This window comes from Acomys russatus, chromosome 7 (assembly GCF_903995435.1).
Source record: "Acomys russatus chromosome 7, mAcoRus1.1, whole genome shotgun sequence".
NCBI classification, from domain to species: domain Eukaryota; kingdom Metazoa; phylum Chordata; class Mammalia; order Rodentia; family Muridae; genus Acomys; species Acomys russatus.
Window position 1 is genome coordinate 2,703,615 of NC_067143.1, and position 26,735 is coordinate 2,730,349.

Genomic DNA, 26,735 nt, shown 5'->3' on the forward strand with positions numbered 1-26,735 from the left:
TATTTTTATTGTATCTGTCTATGAAAGAAATATAAAACATGCTTTAAGGAAGTATGATTAATGAGTGGTAATTCTAAAGCATTTTGCCTAATCCTAACCCATTTGCATAATCTAGTTTTGCACTCCTGCTCACCTGGACACTGGCCCCTGGGGCTTTCTTGGGACTAGCACATTGGTCTGGCATCAGAGCCATCCATTGTCCTGTGTTTTTCCGGGGCCAGTAGTTCCAGCCTGGAGATACACCACGCACAGTTCAGTCTCAGATACAAAGTTCCCGGTTAACAATGACGAGCACCTGTCTCACTGCTGGGAAGAGTGCACCCTTCCTCTAAATCTTAGCACAGACCAGACAAGCTGTAAGTGCAGGTTTAGCACTGCAGTGTATCCCCAACTGCCTGGTCTCCTGTCGGGTTCTGGAACTCTTCTTTTTTTTTTTTTTTCTTTTGATTCTTTTTTTTATTAATTTATTCATATTACATCTCGATTGTTAGCTCTTCCCTGTTTCCTCGCATTCTTCCCTCCCTACCATTTCTCTCCTTCTCCCCTCCTCTATGTCTGTGACTGAGGGAGACCTCCTCCCCCTATATATGCTGTCAGAATATCAAGTCTCTTCTTGGTAACTTGCTATCCTTCCTCTGAGTGCCACCAGGTCTCCCCATCCAGGGGACATGGTCAGAAAAGGGGCACCAGAGTTCGTGTGAGAGTCAGATCTCACTCTCCACTCAATGGTGGAGAATATCATGTTCGTCGGCTAGGTCTTGGTAGGGGTTCGAAGCTTACTGCCTATATTCTCCTTGGCTGGTGCCTTAGTTTGAGGAGGACCCCAGGACCCAGATCTGCCTGTCATAAAGTTCTTCTTGTAGGTTTCCAGGACCCTGTGGGTCCTTACGATTTCCCCTTTCTTCCATGCTACTCTTGCCTAAAGTCTCAATCGGATGTCTTCTCCTCTGACCCACTTTCTTGGTAAGTAAAGATTTTCATGGTACGTATCCCTTGGGCTAGTGTTTTGATATAAGTGAGTATATACCGTTTGTCTCTTTTTGCTTCTGGGTGAACTCACTCATTATGATAATTTCTAGATCAATCCATTTGTCCACAAATTTTGGGAATTTCTCATTTTTAATTGCTGAGTAGTATTCCATCATGTAAATATACCACAGTTTCTTAGTCCATTCTTCTATTGAGGGACACTTGGGCTGTTTCCATGTTCTGGCTATTATGTATAGAGCAGCTATGAACATGGTTGAGCATATGTCCCTGTTATGTGGTAGGGCATTTTCTGGGTATATTCCAAGGAGTGGAATGGCTGGGTCTTGAGGAAGCCCTATTCGGTTCTGGGACTCTTTACAGACTGGTGAGGCCAAAAACACACTCTCTGATCCCCTGGACTTAGTATGGTGCAGATCTTCCAGACACTGCGCCAATCACATCCGCAGGTGGATCACCATGCTAATCACCTCAGTAGGCAGAGTCTTGTCTTTGTTACTGTTTACCCGCTTTTGTGGCTGCAGCCCTAGTGGCTGCTCTTCAAGATGGTCCATGTTATGTTCATGGGCTCTGAGACTCTCTGTGGGTTCCCAGAAATACACTCTGTTCCCTCTGGACCAAGTATTATGCAGATTTTCTGGTCACGGTGCCAATCACCTCAGCCAGCAGGACCTTTCCTGCTCCAGGCTACCCACTTGAGAGTCTGCAGCCAGGGCAGCCGCTCTCGGGGGCCTTGTTCTCTGTGCAGGCTCTGGATCTCTCTGCAGACCCCTAGAAACATGCTCTCTGTTCCTCCTGGACCTGGTATTGTCCAGATATTCCGGTACTGTGCCAATCACCTCAGTAGGTGGGGATTTTCCTGCTTCCAGCATTTGAGTGTCTGCAGCCACAGCGGCTGCTTACCGGTTCTGGGTCTCACTGTGGACCCCTAGAAGCACTCTCTCTGTTCCCCTAGGACCTATTTCTGTCCAGATCTTCCAGATACTGCGCCAAACCCCTCTGCAGGTGGGATCTTGACTGTATGCCCGGCTACCTGCTTGAGCAGCCACTGCCTCAGCAGCTGCTGGCCAGTTGGTCCGTGCTCTCCATGCATTCGGGGATATGCAGGATTTCTGTAGTTTATTTATGTTGAACAGTGGAATTCTTCCAATGTGGTGGAGCCAGAAGCTTGGAGTTCCTGTTTAAGAAAATAGTCCAAATCTCTGACTCGATTACTCCAGTTTCTAAACAAGGTTCACCCCGCTCAATGCCATCTTGGATCCACCCTCTTTATCTCTTTTATTTGCAAATTGTATACATTCATTATATCACTGATTTTCTAGACAATTTGTGTGTGGATTTATCTTATATTTAAAATTTGCTTTGAATGAAGTTGTCACCTCCTTTATCTTGTTTTCACCACTTGAGATTACATCTTCCGTGTATTGTAATGTACTGATAAGGCTTAACTTTGAGGTGTTTACTTGACACCCTAGATTTATCAACTTCATTTTGAGTTTTCTTTAATGAATGTATTCCTATTTTCATGTCTTTAATCTTTCCACTATTTAATTGAGCTGATTTTTGTGTTTTAAGATTATTAATTTAGGAATTTATTCCTATCTTCTTTGAGTACTTGGTTTATATTCAAAACTGACGTATTGGATTTCTTTGATAGTGTTTAAGTAGACTACATTTTATTATAATGCTTAAAATGACAGGATTGCTGGATTCTCGTGGAAGCATTTTTCATGGCTCCTCGAGGTATTGTTGTTCTCCTTTTTTGCTACTGGATGACTCTAATAAGTGCCTACAGTTAGTATGTTTAAGGAGTTGCTTAGTGGCATTATATGGTCTTTGTTGTTTGGATGTCTAGGATAGCCGACACTACACAGAGAAACCCTGTTTAGAAAAAAAAAAAATTAAATGACCCAAAATAGCAGGCCAATATGCAGCCCAGTATGGCTGCTATATGTTTGGTATAAAGTATCTTTGGTCTATATTAGAAAGTTTTCAGCACATCTGTCTCAGTTTGATTTGGCCAGTGGTTGTCCATCATACAAAATGTTTCTGTGTACAGATGATTGACACAAAGGATTAGACTTTCTTTGAGAATGAAATAACCTGGATGTGTATAAATTTACAACTGCCATTCAGGGGTATAAAGGTATGAAAGTAACCATGGTTTAATCTGGTCTGATTCAGTAGCTAAGAGATGAGGCAAAGTGGCTTATTATTACACAGTTGTATCTTAAAATTAAAACTTTTAGGATGTCTACTACAGTTAATCTTATTTTGTTCATCCTTTCATTGAATGCAGACACAATATTCTGCTTCTTGTCCATAGATTCATTATATATAATCAAATAAAAAGTTTGTATTTAACCTATTTACATATATAATATACTTTTGTTCTTGTTGAAGCATTTGTGTTTCTTTTCACTCTTTTCTTCAATTCTTTATAGTTAACTTATTGGAATATCCACTCATTGTTAAACTTCAACACACAGTGTTTTCACTCACTACCATACCATCCTGCTATGAGCTAGTAAATAGAGCCCAGCACAAAATAGCTTCATTACATATACTGTGTAATAGGACAGTCAAGTAGTTCTCAATGGTTTAGTTATATAAAGAAAAAGTATGAAATTTTAACACCTGCTGATATAATCAGAAACTTAAATAGAGGGTTTTCTAAGTTTTTTGAGATCTAGGAACAAGTCCTGATTTTAAAAATGTGATTCAGTGACTTGTCAGTAATAAAAGTGGGTATAAGTAGTTCAAGAATCAAAGTTGTAAATATAAGGGGAATTATGTCTCAAGAAGGGCTATTCATTTCACCGAAGAGAAAAGAAAAATGTTTTTACTATTTACCTATTATTGATATGCTGAAAGATTTATAACAAACAAGTGGATGTCTGAGACGCCAACAGGGTATAAGCCATAAGGACATACATACACTTCTATAGTTAGATTTTAGAGAGAATTATGGGCAATTAATTTTCAGTCATTTTACTCGAAATTGTTTCTTAATGAGCCATTCTTCTTTCACATAGTTGTCCTCCTCTGATGTAATCTGTGAGGGTCAAACAAAGTTATTTTCTTCATATTTTTAGTAAGTTCAGTTCAAGAAGGGTTCAACTTGACCTCTGGCTATCTCTAGTCTTGGCTGAAATCATAGACTTTTTCCTAGTAAAGAAAGTCGACAAACATGTTTCCAGCATGTTTTTTTTTTTTTTTTAACTGGAATAAGGGGCCACAGATGCAGAGCCCAATGGAATAAATAGCTTCAGAATTCCCAATGGCTGTTCTAGAAGAGAAAGAAAAATGTTGGTGTGATTAGTGGGACAGCCTTACTCATCAACAGTTCTCAAAACACACATGTTCACAAAAACAAGAACCGAGAATATATACACTAGGCACTGTGTGATCACCATCAATGAGATATACGTATTCAAAGGATGTACTCCTGGATTTTTATCCTCCTGCTCCTGCAGATTCCCAGTGTTGTCTGCAAGTTCACTTTCAGTAAATGCTATTTCAAAATCAATGAACATTTTCACCTTAAAGGTGATGTGGTGATTGGTGCCTTTTTCCCTGTTCACACTTACTACACCATCAAAAAAATTCCACATTCATATATACTATATTATTATGAGGACTATTACCTACAGTAAGTACAATTATTCATTTTAGAGTTCATAGCTCTTTTAACTTGTATGCTGTAGCTATGAAATTTTACATATTACTTCTTGTTTTTATTAGGACAATTTCTCTTTAACAGGTTCTAAAATATCTTCTTCAGTTTTATTTTCATTTTTCCTTTTTTCAAAGGGAAAATGAAATAATAACTCTTATATCTTCATTTTCTTGATAATTGCAACTTCTTAATTGCTATGCCTTTAGTACCACAAGGACTTTATAGTTTTAAGTGTATTATGATTTCAGAAGTAGGATGCTTTAATTTAAGGCTGACTTTGCTTTCAAGGCATTCCAAAACTCCTGAATTCCTAAATTTCTGAACTTTTCTGATGATATTAGACATGTTCACGAAGTCATAATGACTGTGAGAGAGTAAACTTTGGGTTGTTTCTTAGTTTCTGTGAAATATGCAGGATGAATTAATAGTGTCAGACAAGTCTTACTGAATTAGAGTGAAATACTCAAGTGTCTCTTAATACATGAAATAATATGTGCCTATCCAATAAGATTTTCCTATCCCATGCAGAGCTTATATCTGTATGGATCCAGGCAGTAAGACCTTTAATTTGCTGCAATAGCATTGGTAAAAACCATGTGAACACATGCAGAAATGCATTGGGAGTCAACAAGTGAAAAATAACCAAAGGAAATGTATATGTGAAGGTAATTTATGCTCAGAGTAACAATACTATGTGTTTGCTAAAAACTTTGTGGACTACTAAGTCATTAAATCAAAGACAGTGGAAGGAAAAAATGTTTAAATTTTAAAGGCCACTGATCATTTTGTTACCTTGACAGATGTTTTTTAGATTTTGAAACATGGCCAAGATGGTTATGCAAAATTTATTTAGATAAAACATTTGGTTGTAGGTCCAATTCCTAAGGAAATGATATTTCTTCTCAAAAATCACAAATTACCATAGTATTCGCAGGTGTGGTAATGTTGAATGTTTGTCATGCTTCTTTTACTACCTCATAATTAATGCTCCTTTTAACTCATACTTTTTCTATGTCCTCTACTCTCAGAAATCCAGGCACCAATGTATGTTGGTATTTGCTTCTCTTTATATCTTGCATTCAAGTCGATCCTTAAAAATACTGTACTTTCAGTTGCATGAGCAATAGTCTGATTTATTATAAATAAGAGGATTCTTTGCTGTCAAACTTTTTAATATGTTATCAGTAAAAGGAACCTAAATTCACGACAGAAATACATCACTTTTATTGTAGTCAATTGACAGTACTGTCTTATACAGTGAATTCACTAAATGTATTGTTTTTTCATATAGGATGGATCACAGAAAGACATATATATCACAGAGCTGAGAATAATTTTTCAGTCCTTCTTACTTAATCTTTTATTTACCTATGTGGAAGTTTGTGTGCATCAAAGGGATGATTATTTTTCCTCTCTCCATGAAAATTTTATTTCTTCTGTAATTTGTGTGCTTAAATATGTTCTCTGGAATTACATGTTTACAAAGAATGAGTGGGTTGTGATTATAATCTTCTACATAAGGTTTTGCATTGTCACATTTACTAAATGGAACTTTGTTTTAGTGGATCACTATGGGATAGGTGCCAAGTGAGCATTTGTTGCATAAATTTTTTAGGAAATACATATATGCTTCCTGATGACTATAAAACAATTTTAAGAGAAAAGCTGTTTACTCCATTGTGCCATTCATGATAAAATCATCTCGAATTTATTATGACATTCATTTTGTGTGTGTGTATGTGTGTGTGTGTATGTGTGTGAGTGTGCATGTGTGTGCATGTATGCATATTTTTGATGCAGCTCACATTTGAAGTTAAATTAAATTGTGGAAACAAGATTTCTTGCCACACAATATGTGTGCTGACATTAAACTCAGGCTCTCAAACTCTTCTACAGTATCCTACATTTTATTGACCAATAAGTTAAACCTTTTACTGATGCTAGCTCATATCTTTCAAAATCTAATGGAGATTATCATTGTGGTGCATAAGAGAGTAAATTCCTTTTCTACAGATGAATTAAAATATGGGTTTGAGTTTATTTTTTGTTTCTTTCATTTTTATTTTATTTTATTAATTTATTCATATTACATCTCGATTGTTAGCCCTTCCCTGTTTCCTCGCATTCTTCCCTCCTACCATTTCTCTCCTTCTCCCCTCCCCTATGTCTGTGACTGAGGGAGACCTCCTCCCCCTATATATGTTCTTAGAATATCAAGTCTCTTCTTGGTAACTTGCTATCCTTCCTCTGAGTGCCACTAGGTCTCCCCATCCAGGGGACATGGTCAGAAAAGGGGCACCAGAGTTCATGTGAGAGTCAGATCTCACTCTCCACTCAACGGTGGAGAATATCATGTTCGTTGGCTAGGTCTTGGTAGGGGTTCGAAGCTTACTGCCTATATTCTCCTTGGCTGGTGCCTTAGTTTGAGGAGGACCCCAGGACCCAGATCTGCCTGTCATAAAGTTCTTCTTGTAGGTTTCCAGGACCCTGTGGGTCCTACTATTTCCCCTTTCTTCCATGCTACTCTTGCCTAAAGTCTCAATTGGATATCCTCTCCTCTGTCCCACTTTCTCGGTAAGTAAAGATTTTCATGGTACGTATCCCTTGGACTAGTGTTTTGATATAAGTGAGTATACACCGTTTGTCTCTTTTTGCTTCTGGGTGAACTCACTCATTATGATAATTTCTAGATCAATCCATTTGTCCACAAATTTTGGGAATTTCTCATTTTTAATAGCTGAGTAGTATTCCATCATGTAAATATACCACAGTTTCTTAGTCCATTCTTCTATTGAGGGACACTTGAAGGCTGTTTCCATGTTCTGGTTATTATGTATAGAGCAGTTATGAACATGGTTGAGCATATGTCCCTGTTATGTGGTAGGGCATTTTCTGGGTATATTCCAAGGAGTGGAATAGCTGGGTCTTGAGGAAGCCCTATTCCCATTTTTCTGAGAAAGCACCAGATAGCTTTCCAAAGTGGTTGTACTAGTTTGCATTCCCACCAGCAATGAAGGAGTGTTCCTCTCTCTCCACATCCTCGCCACCGTGTGGTGTCATTTGAGTTTTTGATCTTAGCCATTCTGATGGGTGTAAGATGGAATCTCAGTGTCCTTTTGATTTGCATTTCTCTGATGACTAAGAAGGGCGAGTATTTCTTTAAGTCACAACGATAAAGATCTAACAAATACAAATGCCCTCAGCTGTGAGGATGATCTTTCCCTACCTCCATTCTCCATGCTGGAATTTTGTTTTACTTGGGGATACATAGATCTTGGTATGTTGTTAAATTTCTTGTGATATCACAAGTGTAATATCCCTGATGTCTCCAAAAATGATTGCTTCTCTGGGTTTGTTCATAGCCTCTGGTTATTTAATTTCTTTCACCATTTTTCAGCTATGTTCTTTAGGCCATTTGAGGAAAGAAAAATTCACAGAGTGGAATCCTAATTAATCCTTACCTGTAGTCAACACACATTGACACTGAAATAAAATGATACTCTTCAATGTGTGGGGCTATAGGGCGTTTTTAAGAGAAAGAAGGTATCTTATTTATACAAGTTTTTCATATATGTGTGTGTGTGTTTGTGTGTGTGTGTTTGTGTGTGTGTTTGTGTGTTTGTGTGTGTGTTTGTGTGTGTGTGTTTGTGTGTGTGTTTGTGTGTGTGTGTTTGTGTGTGTGTATCATATTCATATCTCCCACAAAATAAATCTCTATAGTTTGCTATGTTAGGGATTGAGCTTATGTGGTATAAAATTAAGGAAATCTGCCAACAAGATGTGGTCATAAAAGCTTTTATAACCAGTACACAGAAGAGAAAGGTAGGTGGGTATTTATGAGTTCAAGACCAGTCTAAGATACAAAGAAAATTTGGTCAAGGAACAGCTAAATATTCAGACGAAGTCTTACAGAATCAACCAAACAAATGATAAATCACTAAACCAATTAAATATGTAGTAAACAAAATACAGCCTATGTGTAAAGAAGGTGGATACTCAAGATTGTTCCTGAGGTTTTTCCTGACATGCAGTCACACTTATTGTCCTTCATATACCTATACACAGTGGCACAAAAATGCACAAAGTTAAACACACAAACATCACAAATGCATACAAAATAAAAATATAGCAGGCACAGAGCTGCAGTCTCTTTAATCACATCACTTTAGCAGCAGACACAGGTTTTTCTCTGGATCTCAGTATCAGCATGTGATATATTATCAGCAATTTAAGGTTTCTGTATTTAAAAAATAATGTCAAAAAATGGCAACAGTGGCCACATATGTAATGAACAAACCTTAGAATTATATTTCATTAAGATTTTGTTTCTACGGATGGCAGATACATACAGCCTAACATTGGATAGAGCTTGAGGAATCCAGAAAAATAGCAAGAAGGAGTGCAGGAGTGAGAGGAGTCAAAGATAAAATGAGAAGATTTAAAAAACAAAATAACCTAGTCCCACGAGGAACCACAGAGACTAAAATGCCAACTAAGAAGCACGTATGGGAATTGTTATGAATTCTTCACAAACAGAATTGTTGTGTAGCTTTGTCTTTACATAGGTCTCCTAACATCTGGAGCAGGTTCTGCCTCTGACTCTGTTGCCTGCCTTTGGGACACTTCCCCCTTATTTGGCTGCCTTTTATAGCCTCAAATGGAGAAGATGCCCCTAGTCTTACTGCAACTTGGTATGCTAACAGTGATTGATATCCATGGGAAACCTCTTCTTTTCTGAGGAGAAAAGACAGTGGCATGAATGGCAGAAGTGGGGATAAGGCAAGCTACAATATGACAGAGGGAAAACTCTGGTGTGGATGTAAAATACATGAATAAATTAAATAACTTTTTAAAAGGTAGTGTAGTGAAAACTGGATAGTATAATGAAGAAACAATGGCTTTTAACAGCTGAAGAGACTGAAAGGCCATAGTCCAGATACCAAGAGAAGTACTGTTTCAGGACAATTATTTGCTGATATAAGACAGAATTGTTATTGTATCTGTCTATGGAAGAAAAACAAAGCATACTTTGAGGAAGTATAATTAATGAGTGGTAATACTAAAGGATTTTACCTAATCCTAACCATTTACATAATTTAGTTAAAGTAGTTCATGGTGATAAGTTAAATATACATTCTTTAGAAAGAAAAATGATATGAAAATAATACAAATTATTGCACTAAATATACAGGCATATGTGGTCTTCCTTTTCTGTGCTTTTATGCCATTTTTACAGATATAATTTTAAGAACTACCAGTTTCTTCTGGCTCTGGCATTTGCCATTGAGGAGATAAATGGAAACCCAAATCTTTTACCCAACATATCTCTTGGATTTGACTTCAACAATGTCCGATTCACTGAGAAGGACATTCTTATGATTACCTGTGCTTGGCTCACAGCTCACAGGAAAGGCAATGTTATACCTAACTACAACTGTGAAAGGAGAAATTTTGCTGCTGTACTCACAGGAACATCGTGGACAACATCTGCCTACATTGGAACACTGCTGCAACTATTCAAATTTCCACAGGTGAGAAAAAGTGAAATAGAAGAACTTGGAATCAGGTCTCTTTTGTTGATATTATAGGTGTCTAAAAAAAACTAAAAAAGGGATACTTGAATTATGCACCCTTAAAAGCTAGTTCACAGACATGTGGAGAATAATCCATATTGCCCCTGCTTGCAGGAGTAGTGAAGATGAACTGAATGGAATGAGATCATTCCCTAAAATTACCAGGTTTGATAGGATTTTCTATGAAATCTTGTTAGTGGAATTCACCTGTGAAATTATAATGAACCTGTCTTTCTTTCCTACTGTCATATCTTGCTCAGGACAGCAGGATGTTAATATTCATCCTCTTCTTTCCAATTTGCTTCAGCTTTCTTTTGGACCCTATGATCCTATCTTGAGTGACCGAAGTCAGTATTCTTCTCTCTACCAGATGGCTCCCAAGGACACATCTCTTTCACTTGGCATTGTCTCTTTGCTGATTCATTTTAGGTGGTCCTGGGTTGGTCTCATCCTCCCAGATGACCACATAGGGAATAAAATTCTATCAGATTTCAGAGATGATATGGAAAGAAAAAGAGTCTGCATAGCTTTTGTGAAAATGATCCCTGCCACCTGGACTTTATTTTATAACAAAGACTGGAAAAATATGGATGAAATCCAGCAGTCATCAACAAATGTGATAATCATTTATGGTAACATTGATTCTCTACAAGGTCTAATGAGAAATATTGGGCAAAAGTTACTGACCTGGAAAGTCTGGATCATGAACTTTGAACAGGATGTTACTGACCATGCTGACTATTTCCTGTTAGACTCATTCCACGGGAGCCTCATTTTTACCCATCATTATAGGGAGAGTGTTGAATTTACCAATTTTATTCGAACAGTGAATCCTTACAAATACCCTGAAGACATTTATCTTCCTAAATTGTGGCATTTGTTCTTCAAGTGCTCATTTTCTGACACTGATTGTAAACTTTTGGACAACTGTCAAGCTAATGCTTCTTTGGAAGAATTACCTAGACATGTATTTGACATAAACATGAGTGAAGAAAGCTATAGTATATACAAAGCTGTGTATGCTGTGGCTCATAGTCTCCACGAGATGAGTCTTGAGCAAGTAGAGATGCAACCATATGAAAATGGGGAAGGGATGCTGTTTTTCCCTTGGCAGGTAACATCCTTTGCATTGTATTGTGATATCAGCACTATGACATAGGAGAATTTGCAAAGACCTTATATTAGGCACTGTAAAATTCAGTAAACTTTATACAAAATCAGAGGACTGCTTGTGCTTTTAATCTTAACTGGAGTTCAAGGCAGTTTTGTGTGTGTGTGTGTGTGTGTGTGTGTGTGTGTGTGTGTGTGTGTATTGTTAAGAAATGGCTGTGTGATAACAGGAGAAATTGGACTTACTGATTTTGGAATAAATACTTAATTATACTTTCATCTCCTGGTAATAGTTTCAATGAGGAAAATAAATGTTTTCCCTATGATTTTCTTATAACAGAAATATAAAAATTCACATTTAAGTGAAACACTTGCAGTGGTTTTATACATAAGTAGTTCCTTTTAACTACCCAAGAGACATAAATATCATCATTTTAGACACTGGGCTTCTGAAGGTATTTTGAAGGCAATTAGGTCTGGCTAGCTTTCATAGTTTGAGATTTGCATAAATCAGCAGTCATTGATCCATTACAGTAGCTTCGTTCCATGGTTTCTGTTAAAGGTGAGCGACATAAGCAGAATAGTGTCCCACTCACAGAGGTTCTTGTTCCCTCAACGTCACTGGAACCTTCATTAGTGTTGACTTTACCATCGAAAACTAAAAACAATGAGCTATAGTACAAGTTACATTCTGCCTCTGGAACATGCTGTAATGTAAATTAACTAATCTCTTTCAGCTTAACTCTTTCCTGAAAGACATTCTTGCAAGAGAAAACATGGGTGTAGATTGGAGTGAGAAATTAGAGGCAGAATATGATATTCTTAACTTTTGGGATTTTCCAAAGGGTCTTGGACTAAAGATGAAAATTGGAACATTTTCTCCAAATGCTCCACATGGTCAACAGTTGTTGTTATCTGAACAGATGATACAATGGCCAGAAAAATTTTCAGAGGTGGGTTATGTTTTGTTTCCTGATATAATGATGCTTGTTGTCTGCCTCAAGGCCAAGCACTCTCCTAATACCAGTATAAAATACCACCAAATTATTAGTATAAAGGATTTCTCACCTTCCCTGATTCAGATCAATAGAAGTATTTAATGTTAAATCTGTCTCCCAATATTCATTTGAAAGAGGAATAATTTTGGCAAGTTGTCACAAATTTTGGACACTTGGAAAAAAGGAATTTCTTTTTTTTTTATTAATTTATTCTTGTTACATCTCAATGTTTATCCCATCCCTTGTATCCTCCCATTCCTCCCCTTCCCCATTTTCCCATTATTCCCCTCCCCTATGACTGTTCCTGAGGGGGATTACGTCCCCCTATATATTCTCATAGGGTATCTCCAAAATGATTGTGGATCAAATCTTTGAAGAAAACCTCTCATTTGTGATTATGATAAGGAAGCAATGTAAAATTATGTTTTGCCTATGATCAAATGTCATGACAAAAAGTGATTTTAAAAGAAAATATATATTTTTGTCTTGTGATTGCAAAGTTATGAATCTACCATGCATGAAATTATAACAACAATTAGTGATCTTGGAGACAGTCATTGGGACCAGAGTGATAATGTTTCTATCTACACACAATTACAGTAAGTAAAATGAGAAAATTGGACCTGAGACAAGGATTATAATGTTTCAATTACTAAAGTCAATATCATAATTCCCTCAGTAAGAATCTCCATACCTGATCTCAAACTGTACTATAAAGCAATAGTACTTAAAACAGCATGGTACTGGCACAGCAACAGGCTGGTTGATCAGTGGAATCGAATCGAAGACCCAGATATGAATCCACACACATATGGTCACTTGATTTTTGACAAAGAAGCCAAATCCATTCAATGGAAAAAGGATAGCATCTTCAACAAATGGTGCTGGTCTAACTGGAGGTCTATGTGTAAAAAAATGAAACTGGACCCATATTTGTCACCTTGCACAAAACTCAAATCCAAGTGGATTAAAGACCTCAACATAAAACCAGAGACACTAACTCACTTAGAAGAAAAAGTGGGAAAGAGCCTGGAACATATTGGCACAGGAGACAACTTCCTGAACAGAACACCAACGGCCCAGGCCTTAATGTCAACCATTAATAAATGGGACCTCATGAGGCTGAGAAGCTTCTGTAAGGCAGGAGACACTGTCAAGAGAACAAAGCGACAGCCTACAGACTGGGAAAAAATCTTCACCAACCCTACATCTGACAAAGGTCTAATATCCAAAATATATAAAGAACTCAAGAAATTAAACACCACCAAACCGAATAACCCAATTGAGAAATGGGGCTTGGAACTAAACAGAGAATTCTCAACAGAGGAGTATCAAATGGCTGAGAAACACTTAAAGAAATGCTCAACCTCCTTAGTCATCAGGGAAATGCAAATCAAAACAACTCTGAGATTCCATCTTACACCCATCAGAATGGCTAAGATCAAAAATTCAAGCGACACCACATGCTGGCGAGGATGTGGGGAGAGAGGAACACTCCTTCATTGCTGGTGGGAATGCAAACTAGTACAGCCACTTTGGAAATCTATCTGGTGCTATCTCAGAAAAATGGGAATAGGGCTTCCTCAAGACCCAGCTATTCCACTCCTTGGAATATACCCAGAAGATGCTCCAGCACACAACAAGAAAATTTGCTCAACCATGTTCATAGCAGCCTTATTCATAATAGCCAGAACATGGAAACAGCCTAAGTGTCCCTCAGTAGAAGAGTGGATAAAGAAACTGTGGTACATATACACTATGGAATACTACTCAGCTATTAAAAACAAGGAATTCCCGAAATTTGTGGATAAATGGATTGAGCTAGAAATGATCATAATGAGTGAGTTAACCCAGAAGCAGAAAGAATCAAATGGTATATACTCACTTATATCTGCATACTAGCCCAGGGGGCATGTCCCACGAAAGCCTTCACTTACCAGGAAACTGGGACAGAGGGGAAGGCATCCTATTGGGACTCTAAATGAGAGACGCATGGGAGAACAGCAAAATAAAAGGATCCAGAGGGTCCTAGAAATCTACAAGTAGAACAATATGATAGGCAGATTTGGGCCCAGGGGTCCCGCTCAAACTAAGGCACCAGCCAAGGACAATACAGGAGGTAAACTTTAAACCCCTTCCCAGATCTAGCCAATGGTCAGAATATTCTCCACAGTTGAGTGGAGAGTGTGATACGACTTTCTCACATACTCTGGTGCCTCACATTTGACCATGTCCCCTGGAGGGGGAGACCTGGTGGCACTCAGAGGAAGGACAGCAAGTAGCCAAGAAGAGACTTGATACCCTATGAGAATATATAGGGGGACGTAATCCCCCTCAGGAACAGTCATAGGGGAGGGGAATAATGGGAAAATGGGGGGGGAGGAATGGGAGGATACAAGGGATGGGATAAACATTGAGATGTAACAAGAATAAATTAATAAAAAAAAAAAAAAAAAAAAAAAAAAAAAGATTAAGTCATCTAAAAAAAAAAAAAAAAAAAAAAAAAAAAAAATAATAATTCCCTCAGTAAGTACTGGTCTGCAAATGTTTCAATTAGCCACAAAATAGTGTGATTTCATGGGTATCAAGGCCTCAAAACTTGAGCTTATGTGGGATATTTCCATTCAAAATACTGCATATTTACATATTAGTATCCTCTAACTTGCTGTATATACTCAATGCATAAATTGCTGTTCCATGCTTAGGAATTTCTTTGGTTTATCAGTTATCCTTTGCTTTTTAGGCCTCTAGAAAAAGAGGACTGTGTGGTACGCCATGAGTACACAACTGACTTGCCTAGCTTCTACAAATAAATACAGCACGGAAGCATCTGAAGAAAAGTTCTGAGGGTGCCATGTCTTATCCTTGGAAATATACGGTTTCCAATTTATAAGGCTCCTGATTATATCATTTCCGTAGAGAGCAATGAATATAGCACCTCATCTATGAATTTTATATTTGGTATGAGACAGCAGCCATTAAATAGTGACCCTCAGAGTTCACCTTAGCTAGATTTAGTGATAAATCCTTCAGACAAACAGACACATATTTGTTTCCATAATCATGCTAAATCTTGTTGACAGTCAATATTCACAACCATGGTTGAAGTAAAATTGCTCAAATTAGTAGTCAGTAAATATAGAGACATAATCACTCTAGAAAGACTCCATGCCTTTCTAGATCATGTCCCAGATAACCTGCATCTCTTACACTTGTCATAACTCTTAAAGTTATGACAATCACCTGACAAATATCTAAACATACTTGCTTTCAGAAGAGCATAGTGTTTCCAAATATCTTCTTATATTTATAATAAAGCTCAGAAATTCAATGCATGACAATACAGGAGGTAAACTTTAAACCCCTTCCCAGATCTAGCCAATGGTCAGAATATTCTCCACAGTTGAGTGGAGAGTGTGATACGACTTTCTCACATACTCTGGTGCCTCACATTTGACCATGTCCCCTGGAGGGGGAGACCTTGTGGCACTCAGAGGAAGGACAGCAAGTAGCCAAGAAGAGACTTGATACCCTATGAGAATATATAGGGGGACGTAATCCCCCTCAGGAACAGTCATAGGGGAGGGGAATCATGGGAAAATGGGGGGGGGAGGAATGGGAGGATACAAGGGATGGGATAAACATTGAGATGTAACAAGAATAAATTAATAAAAATATATATATATATAATAAAAAAGAAAAAAAGAAAAAAAAAGAAATTCAATGCATACTATTCAAAATCTCCATTTTGTGATTTTTCAAAAAACATAAGCATGACATGACATTCTTTTAATTTTTCTCAGACCCCTCGATCTGTGTGCAGTGAGAGTTGTGGACCTGGCTTCAGGAAAGTCTCTCTGGAGGGCCAGGCTGTCTGCTGCTACAATTGTACTCCTTGTGCAGACAATGAGATTTCCAATGAGACAGGTAAATTCAGCTATATCAGAAAGTATTCCCATTTCTCTGAAATACTGCAAAATATCCTACCAAATAAGAATGATCTTAATGGAAGTCAGACATAAATTTTTCTTATTTTGTTTAGGAACTTAAGGTCATAATTCATTAACATTCCCTTAAAATAGATTACCATTGAAAATAATACTTGATTTATATATTTGATTCACTGGCAATACTGATTACTGCAGGAAAAAAACATATTCTTTTGTACCTAACAGTGTTTTATTTCACTGTGTTGTTTAAAACACATTACTGAATGATCAAATATTAATGTTTTTCTTTTTTTCTTTTTTTATTATTAATTATTTCATATTACATCTCAGTTTTTAGCCCATCCCTTGTATCCTCCCATTCTTCCCTCCCTCCCGCTTCCCCCCCCCCCCATTCCTCTCCCCTATGTCTGTTACTGAGGGAGACCTCCTCCCCCTGTATATGCTCATAGGTATTGAGTCTCTTCTTGGTGGCCTATTATCCCTTCTCTGAGTGCCACGGGGCATCCCCATCCAAGGGTCATGGTCAAATATGGGGCACCAGAGTTTGTGTGAAAGTCAGATCTCCTTCTCCACTTAACGGTGGAGAATTTCCTGCCCATTGGCTAGGTCTGTGTAGGGGTTCAAAGTTTACTGCCTACATTTTCTTTGGCTGGTGCCATAGTTTGAGGAGGACCCTGGAGCCCAGATCCGCCTGTAGTTTTCCAGGACCCTCTGGATCCTTCTATTTCCTCATTCTCCCAGGCTTCTCACACCTAAAGTCTCAATAGAATGCCATCCGCTCTGACCCACTTTCCTGGTAGGTAAAGTTTTTCATGGGGATGTACCCCTTGGACTAGTGTCTCGATATAAGTGAGTATATACCATTTAACTCTTTTTGCTTCTGGATGAACTCACTCATTATGATAATTTCTAGTTCAATCCATTTGTCCACAAACTTCGGAAATTCCTTGTTTTTAATAGCTGAGTAGTATTCCACAGTGTAAATGTACCACAGTTTCTTTATCCATTCTTCTACTGAGGGACACTTAGGCTGTTTCCATGTTCTGGCTATCATGAATAAGGCAGCTATGAACATGGTTGAGCATATGTCCCTGTTGTGTGGTATTGCATCTTCTGGGTATATTCCAAGGAGTGAAATAGCTGGGTCTTGAGGAAGCCCTATTCCCATTTTTCTGAGAAAACGCCAGATAGATTTCCAAAGTGGTTGGACTAGTTTGCATTCCCACCAACAATGAAGGAGTGTTCCTCTTTCTCCACATCCTTGCCAGCATGTGGTGTCAGTTGAGTTATTAATCTTAGCCATTCTGATGGGTGTAAGATGAAATCTCAGTGTCGTTTTGATTTGCATTTCTCTGATGACTAAGGAGGTCGAGCATTTCTTTAAGTGTTTCTCAGCCATTTGATATTCCTCTGTTGAGAATTCTCTGTTTAGTTCCAAGCCACATTTCTCAATTGGGTTATTTGGTTTGGTGGTGTTTAATTTCTTGAGTTTTTTATATATTTTGGATATTAGACCTTTGTCAGATGAAGGGTTGGTGAAGATCTTTTTCCAGTCTGTAGGCTGTTGCTTTGTTCACTTGACAGTGTCTCCTGCCTTACAGAAGCTTCTCAGCCTCATGAGGTCCCATTTATTAATTGTTCACATTAAGGCCTGGGCTGTTGGTGTTCCATTCAGGAACTTGTCTCCTGTGCCAATATGTTCCAGACTCTTCCCCACTTTTTCCTCTAACTGGATTAATGTCTCTGGTTTTAGGTTGAGGTCTTAATCCACTTGGACTTGAGTTTTGTGCATGGTGACAAATAGGAGTCTAATTGCATTTTTCTAGATGTAGACATCCGGTTAGACCAGCACCATTTGTTGAAGATGCTGTCGTTTTTCCATTGAATGGATTTGGCTTCTTTGTCAAAAATCAAGTGGCCAAATGTGTGTGGATTCATCTCTGGGTCTTCAGTTCGATTCCATTGATCTACTAGCCTATTGCTGTGCCAGTACCATGCTGTTTTAATTACTGTTGCTCTATAGTACAGTTTGAGATCAGGTATGGAGATTCCTCCAGAGGATCTTTTATTGTATAGGATTGTTTTTGCTATTCTGGGCTTTTTGTTTCTCCATATGAAGTTGAGAATTGTTCTTTCAATATCTTCAAGATATTTTGTAGGTATTCTGATAGGGATTGCATTGAATCTGTAAATTGCTTTTGGTAATATGGTCATTTTTACTATGTTAATTCTCCCGATCCATGAACAAGGTAGATCCCACCATCTTCTGATGTCATTTTCAATCTCTTTCTTCAGAGATTTGGACCCAGGGGTCCCACTCAAACTAAGGCACCAGCCAAGGACAATACAGGCAGTACACTTTAAGCCCCTACCCAGATCTAGCCAATGGTCAGAACATTCTCCACAGTTGAGTGGAGAGTGGGACATGACTTTCTCACATATTCTGGGGCCTCACATTTGACCATGTCCCCTGGAGGGGGAGACCTGGTGGCACTCAGAGGAAGGACAGCAGGTTGCCAAGAAGAGACTTGATACCCTATGAGCATATACAGCAGGAGGTAATCCCCCTCAGGAACAGTCATAGGGGAGGGGAATAATGGAAAATGGGTGGGGAAGGAAGAATGGGAGGATACAAGGGATAGGATAAACATTGAGATGTAACAAGAATAAATTAATTAAAAAATATAAAATTTTTTTAAAAAAAGAAAGAAAGGTGCGTAGCTTAAAAAAAAGTTTTTTTCAAAGAGGTCCTTCAATTGCTTGGTTAGGGTTATTCCTAGATATTTTATATTGCTTGTGGCTATCATGAAGGGAGTAATTTTCCTAATTTCTTCCTCTGCCTGTTTGTCATTTGTATATAGGAAAGCTACTGACTTTTTTGAGTTTATTTAGTATCCTGCCAATTTGCTGAAGGTGTTTATCAGCTGTAGGAGTCCTCTGGTGGAATTTTTCAGGTCACTTATATACACTATCATATCATCTGCAAATAGGGATAATTTGACTTCTTCCTTTCCCATTTGGATCCCCTTGATCTCCTTTTGATGTCTTATTGCTCTGGCTAGAACTTCAAGAACTATATTGAAGAGATATGGGGAAAGTGGACAGCCTTGTCAGGTCCTCAGTTTTAGAGGGATTTCCTTCAGTATCTCTCCATTTAATTTAATGTTGGCTATTGGTTTGCTGTATATAGCCTTTATTATGTTTAGATAAGTGCCTTGTATTCCCGATCTCTCCAGAACTTTAAACATAAATGGGTGTTGGATTTTGTCAAATGCTTTTTCTGCATTTAAAGAGATGATCATGTGGTTTTGCTCTTTCAGTTTGTTATTATGGTGGATTACATTGATGGATTTCCCTATGTTAAATCATCCCTGCATGCCTGGAATGAAGCTTACCTGGTCATGGTGAATGATGTCTTTGATATGCTGTTGTATTCGCTTTGCGAGAATTTTGTTAAGTATTTTTGCATCAATGTTCATAAGAGAAATTGGTCTGAAATTCCCTTTTTGTTGTTGTTGTTGGGTCCTTGTGGGGTTTAGTTATCAATGTGACAGTGGCCTCATAGAATGAATTTGGTAATATTCCATCCATTTCTATCTTTCGGAATAGCTTGAATAGTATCGGTATTAGCTCCTCTTTGAAGGACTGGTAGAATTCTGCACTGAAACCATCTGGCCCTGGGCTTGTTTGGTTGGGAGACTATCAATGGTTGCTTCTATTTCTATAGGCGAGAAAGGGCTATTTAATTTGTTTATCTGGTGTTGATTCAATTTTGGCAAATGGAATCGGTTGAGGAAATTGTCCATTTCCCTTAGATTTTCAAATTTTGTGGCATAAATGCCTTTAAAGTAGATTCTTATGATTCTTTGTATTGCTTTGTATTTGTATTGTTTTGTATTTGTATTGTTGTTATGTCTCCCTTTTCATTTCTGATTTTGTTAATTTGAATAGTGTTTCTCTGTCTTTTAGTTAGATTGGCTAACGGTTTGTCTATCTTGTTAATTTTCTCAAAGAACCAGCTCTTGGTTTTGTTGATTTTTTGGATTGTTCTCTTTGTTTCTAATTTATTGATTTCAGCCCTGAGTTTGATTATTTCTAGGTGTCTACTCCTCTTGGGTGTTTTTGCTTCTTTTTTTCTAAAACTTCCACATGTGTTGTTAAGTTATTTATGTGAGATGTTTCCATTTTCTTTATAAAGGCACTAGTGCTATGAATTTTCCTCTAAGCACTCTTTTCAATGTGTCCCACAAGTTTGGGTATGTTGTTCTATCATTTTCATTGAATTTCAGGAAGTCTTTTATTTCTTCCCTTATTTCTTCCGTGACCCATGTATCATTAAGTAGAAAGTTGTTTAGTTTCCACGTGTTAGTATGATTTTTGTTATTTCTGTTGCTGTTGAAGTCCAGCCTTAGACCATGGTGAGCTGATAAGATACAAGGTATTATTTCAATCTTCTTGTATCTGTTGAGGTTTGCTTCGTGACCAACTATGTAATCAATTTTAGAGAATGTTCCATGGGGAGCTGAGAAAAAGGTATAATTTTTTGCTTTTGGGTGGAAAGTTCTGTAGGTATCTGTTAGATCCATATGATTCATGACATTGGTTAGTGAAGTTATTTCCCAGCTTAGTTTTTGATTCAAAGACCTCTCCTTGAGTGAAAGTGGGGTGTTGAAGTCTCCCACTATTAATGTGTGGGTATTGATGAGTGGTTCAAGCTTTGTTAATAACTCTTTTACAAATGTGGGAGCCCTTGTATTCGGAGCATATATGTTCAAAATCATGATGTCTTCTTGGTTGACTTTACCTTTGACAAGTACGAAGTGTCCACCCTCATCCCTTTCGATTAATTTTGGTTGAAAGTCTATTTTATTAGATATTAGAATGGCTACCCCAGCTTGTTCTTGTGACCATTTGCTTGGAATATTTTTCCCCAGCGTTTTACTCTGAGGCAATGTCTGTCCTTGTGGTTGAGATGTGTTTCTTGAATGCAGAAGAATGTTGGGTCATGTTTATGCATCCACTCAGTTAGTCTGTGTCTCTTTATTTGAGAATTGAGATCACTGACGTTGAGAGACAATAATGAACAGTGATTGCTAAGTCCTTTCATTTTTGGTATTTGTAATAGTCGAGATTTTGTGAGGTTGTGATTTTGCGATGGTATATTTACCTATTTCCTATGTAGTTTTGGTTGTAGTATGACCCATTGGGGTGGAGTTTTCCTTCTAGTAACTTCTGTAAAGCCAGATTTGTGGCTATATACTGTTTGAATTTGTTTTTGTCATGGAATATCTTGTTTTCTCTGTCAATGGTTATTGATAATTTCGCTGGGTATAGTAATATTCCCTGGTATCTGTGTTCTCTTAGGGTTTGCAGAACCTCTGTCCAGGCCCTTCTGGCTTTCATGGTCTCTGTTGAGAAGTCCAGAGTAATTCTGATAGGTTTGCCTTCATATGTTACTCGGCCTTTTTCTCTTGCTGCTTTTAATATTTTTTCTTTGTTCTGTATATTTTGTGTTGTTATTATTATGTGGCGGGAAGATTTTCTTTTCAGGTCTATTCTATTTAGTGTTCTGTATGCCTCTTGTATGCTCATATGCATCTCCTTCTTCAAATTGGGGAAATTTTCTTCTATTATTCTCATAAAGATATTTTCTGGGCTGTGGAGTCAGTTGCCTTCTTTTTCCTCTATCCCTATTATTCTCAAATTTCCTCTTTTCATGGTGTCCTTGATTTCTTGAATGCTCTGTGTCAGGCACTTTTCAGATTTAGAATTTTCCTTGATGGATGTTTCCAGTTCTGCAATTGTATCTTCAAGTCCCGATATTCGTTCTTCCATTTCTTGCAATCTGTTTGATAAGGCCACATCTGACATGCTTCCTTTCTTTTCTGATGCTTCTCAATCATGTTTTTCTTCCGCGTGTTTCTTTATGATAGCTTCCATCTTTATCTTCAGGTCTTGAACTCTTTTAATAATTTCCTTCATCTGGTTATTTGTATTTTTCTGAAATTCTTCAAATGCCTCTTTATATGACTCTTTTAAATCCTCAGCCCTCTTGTTTGCCTCCTCCTGCATTTGTTTACAGATTTTATTTGTTTCTTCCCTTAATATCTTATTTACTCAGGACTCAATGTCATTTTCTTGTATATCAATTGTTGTTGGGTTCTCCAGGTTGTTTTCATTGGGATTGCTGGGATCTGGAGATGCCAACCTGTTTTAGTTTTCGTTAGCGTTCTTTCGCTGTCCTCTTGTCATTTTGGTGACTCTGATGTTGGGAGGTGGTTTGTAGTGACCTTCCCTGTTTGAGAGTGGGTAGTTGATGCCTGATTATAGGTAGGGTGCCCTTGCCTGTGGGGATCAGGGAGTATTTCTCTGGACCAGGCAGGTGATTCAGGTTCTACTCCTGGAGATTTTTCTCAACACCTTAGGCTCCAGGCTGAGTCATGCAAAGTAGGTTTCTGTTTGGGCCTTTTCACCTTACTTCTGTAACTCAGAACATCAGTTTTGGGCTCTAGAGTAAGGTCAGCACACAAGCTCTCTGGTTGTGTAGGTTGATCCCAGCTGCCTGTCCTTCCTGTTGCTTTGTAGCCAAGACCCCAGGTGGATCAGATCTTCTGGGCTGCAGCTGTCTTTTAGCTCTGCCTCTATACTCTGTAGGAGCATGCAGCCTCTCCCATGAATTTGGGAGTTCTTTCTGGGTCTGCAGGAGCTGACCCAGCTAGGATCTGCCTGTTGGAGATTACAGGATCAGTGCCTGGTGGGCCTGAGACAATACGGTTTCAGGCCACTGGCAGTATTCAAGGAGGCAGCAATTTTCCACAGTCCTGTAAGCCAGGACGCTCCCAGATTGCTTTAGATCAGCAGTTAGACCCTGCAAGCATGACTCAAAGCTCCCTGTATCATGGGAGGTCCTGTCACGCCCGCAAGAATGGATCCAGCTAGTTTCTGTTGTTTGGGGAGTGCCAGGTCAGTGCCGGGAGCCCAGGCAGGCAGCTGGCAACAATGGCGATTCAGACCGCTGACAGGAATCCCCTGTATCTTCTCTTTCCACCAGTGAAAGCCAGGATACTCCCAGCTTACTTTAGGTCAGCAGTTAGATGCTGCAAGTATGACCCATGGCTCCCTATATCATGGGAGGTCCTGTCGTGCCCGCAAGAATGGACCCAGCTAGGTTCTGTTGTTTGGGGAGTGCCAGGTCAGTGCCAGCAGCTGGTGACAATGGCAATTCAGACCACTGGTGGGAATCCCCTGTATTATCTCTTTCCACCAGTGACAGCCAGGATACTACTAGCTCACGTTAGGTCAGCAGTTAGATGCTGCAAGCATGACCCAAGGCTCCCTACATCCTGGGAGGTGCTGTCGCACCCGCAAGAATGGACCCAGCTAGGTTCTGTTGTTTGTGGAGTGCCGGGTCAGTGCTGGCAGCCCGGGCAGGTGGCTGGCGACAATGGTGATTCAGACCACTGGTGGGAATCCCTTGTATCTTCTCTTTCCACCAGTAAAAGCCAGAATGCTCCCAGCTTGCTTTAGGTCAGCATTTAGACACCGCAAGCAAGACCTACATCTCCCAATAACATGGGCAGTTCCACTGGGCTGTGGGAGCAGTCCACGCTGGTTTCTAACTGCCCCTGTTTGCAGGGTCAATCCTTTGTGTCTGGGTTCAGATTGGGCTCAGGACACAGACACGCCAGCTACACGCCAGCTTTAGCTGTTTTTGGTGAGTCCCACCCCCTGTGTTTCCACTAGGGCTAGGCAGGTGACCTCCACAGTTTGGCGTGGTGTGGATGGAGAGGTTCAATGGTAGTTTCACCGTATTCACTGAGACTCCTCAGGTTGGGGGCTCTGGAAAATCCCCTCTCCAAATGGCAAGTTTGGGTTTTATGTGCCAGCTGCAGCTTGGTTGTGGATTCCGATTCAGAGTTTGGGGAGTGTGTTTATCCCCTTCGGGCTGTTGCTTGTCCCTGGGTTAGACCCACTGGTGGTTTGCGGAGTTTGGGGCCTCACTCACCTACAGTTCTCAAAATCCAGCAGTCTGTGGCTCCATTCACGTCCCTGGTCTCCTCGGAGTAGATCAGCTATGGTGCATACTGGTTGACGCCATCTTGCAAGAAAGTCATTAATGTTTTTCAAACTGCATTTAACTCACTTTCAAGGCTTAAAGTGTGCTCACATCTGTTGTATCTTCTTTGGATTATTCATAGATCAATTCAAAAATATTTTCCCATTTTTAGTAGTTTTTGATACATTCTTACAATGTGTGTGATCATATTCAAATTCCCACTCCACACATATCCATCCACCTCTTCCCCATCTACCCAAATTTGCCTAATTACACTATATAATCTGTGATTCTCACCTATCCTGGGGTGAGTGGATATTACTTGAGGGTTGTAACCCAACCATGGGCCCTTAAAAATGAAAAGACTCTCCTCCCAATAGATATGAATTGTCAAAAGATCTTTTGCTGGGTGCATATCTTCATGCTAATCTCCTCCACATTCTATGCTGAACTTGGTCTGTCATAAGCCTGCAAACATCTACTGCACTGTCTTATGTGAGACGAATTTATATTTGAAACTGACCTATGTCCAGAAAACAATGTTTTCATGTAGTGATTTGAAAGCTGCAGGTTTTACTAACTTACTGCACTCTCTTAGACAAGAAATTTTACAGAACTTTTTATTTTCTTAATGGAAACTTTAGAAAAATTATGGTTTGTGGCCTTTTGGAGAGAGGTATATCACTTGGGTTTGATAAGTCCAAATCACATTCAGTCTCTGTCTTTTCTTTGCTTCCAGCCTTCAGTCAGGGTGTAGGTGATTATATATTGTTCCAGTGACATGCATCCTGGCTGCTTCCATGCTTTCTGTTATAAAGAAAATATATTAACCCCATTATAATATAACCAAATACCCCTATTAATATTTCTGTAAGCCATTGTTCATGATGTCTGTTCTCAGCAATAAAATAGTAACTAAAACAGACTTAAAAGAAAATTTTATAGTATTTTAGAAAATTTTACTTAAAACTTTTGGATCTGATATTAATCAAGAGGCAATTGATAGTTATTAATATTGTTACTGATACTGTGAGGATTAAAAGTTATATGTTTTCTATTTTCTATTGCTGTATATGGGCATTGAAATTATGATTTTTAAATAAAAGAAATCCATATATCCCAAAAATCTGAATTTCAGAATAAATACTGTGCTAAAATCTGTGGAGTGAGGTTTTTGTTCTGGGTCAGATCATAGTAAATGTGTATGACAGTAACACAATTGCCAGGAACTTTGCCTATGAGTGTTGTGAATAATGGCTCACTTCCAAGATTACTGCATAAATTGATGAAGTGTATAAAATCCTGTGCCAATTCTCTGTTATTAGGCCACCTTTTCAATATTGTTGGTTTATCTAATATCTAGCACATGCATTAAAGTTATAGATGTAACACACATGTACATATACATACGATATGGCTGTGTGTATGTATACACATATATGTATACACAGAGAGAGAGAGAGAGAGAGAGAGAGAGAGAGAGAGAGAGAGAGAGAGAGAGAGAGTGTGTTATAGGAATCAAGCAGGAGGACATTTTCAGACAGGGTTTCTCTGTGTGGCCTTGGCTGTCCTGGACTCTCTTTGTAGAAGAAAGTGGTCTCAAACTCATAGAGATCTGCCTGGTTTTACCTCCCTCAGTGGTTGCATTGCAACTAAACAAAAGTTATATCAGTTATTTAAAACTATCAAAGCTAAATTTCAAATGTATGCTATTTTCAATAAGCTGAATTTTGTGGGAATGGAATTATAACAATCAGAATTAACTTTATTATCTTATTATTTAATCCATTGTAAAAAGAAAAGGAAATTTTATGTTAATAATAGGATAAGCTTCATTCTATGAGAATTAATGAAGGTTTACTATAAAATTCAACATGGTAAGGAGTTGTGTATCATGAGAATGCACAGGTATAAACTCATAAAAGATATACAATGGTTTCACTGCTTAGTATGGGAGCTATCACCCAGCAATCCTACTTGAAAGAAGTTTCTCATGTGACCATTATGAGACTTTTAATAGCTCTCAATTTAAATAAGTAAAAACTGATCAACTTGAACTGATACTTCTTACATTTGAAGGATTAATATTCACCTTCCTTAGTGTTGTGATTGTTGCTGAATTCTAAAGACTTGGGTGTTTAGTAAATGAAAGATTTCTTATATTTATGGTTATAAGCCTAGCCTTTAAGGGCTGAGCCATCGCTCCAGTCTGAAGGGATGGAATAAAAATTTAAATGTCCTTCCTCTGAGTGCCACCAGGTCTCTTGATACCCTATGAGAATATATAGGGGGAGGTGATCCCCCTCAGGAACAGTCATAGGGGAGGGGAATAATGGGAAAATGGGGGGGGGGAGGAATGGGAGGATACAAGGGATGGGATAA

The 26,735-nt window shown here is 38.5% G+C and overlaps 1 protein-coding gene across 1 annotated transcript in view; it reads left to right on the forward strand.

The window, feature by feature from the left end:
• Window positions 1-4,427: 4,427 nt before the first annotated feature.
• Window positions 4,428-26,735, forward strand: part of LOC127191351 (vomeronasal type-2 receptor 116-like) — a 28,856-nt gene continuing 6,548 nt past the window's right edge. Inside the window, exons 1-5 of the mRNA XM_051148415.1 lie at window positions 4,428-4,639; window positions 9,903-10,197; window positions 10,547-11,353; window positions 12,087-12,302; window positions 16,151-16,274. Of these exons, the coding sequence (XP_051004372.1) occupies window positions 4,428-4,639; window positions 9,903-10,197; window positions 10,547-11,353; window positions 12,087-12,302; window positions 16,151-16,274 (1,654 nt within the window). The remainder of the gene's footprint in view (window positions 4,640-9,902; window positions 10,198-10,546; window positions 11,354-12,086; window positions 12,303-16,150; window positions 16,275-26,735) is intronic.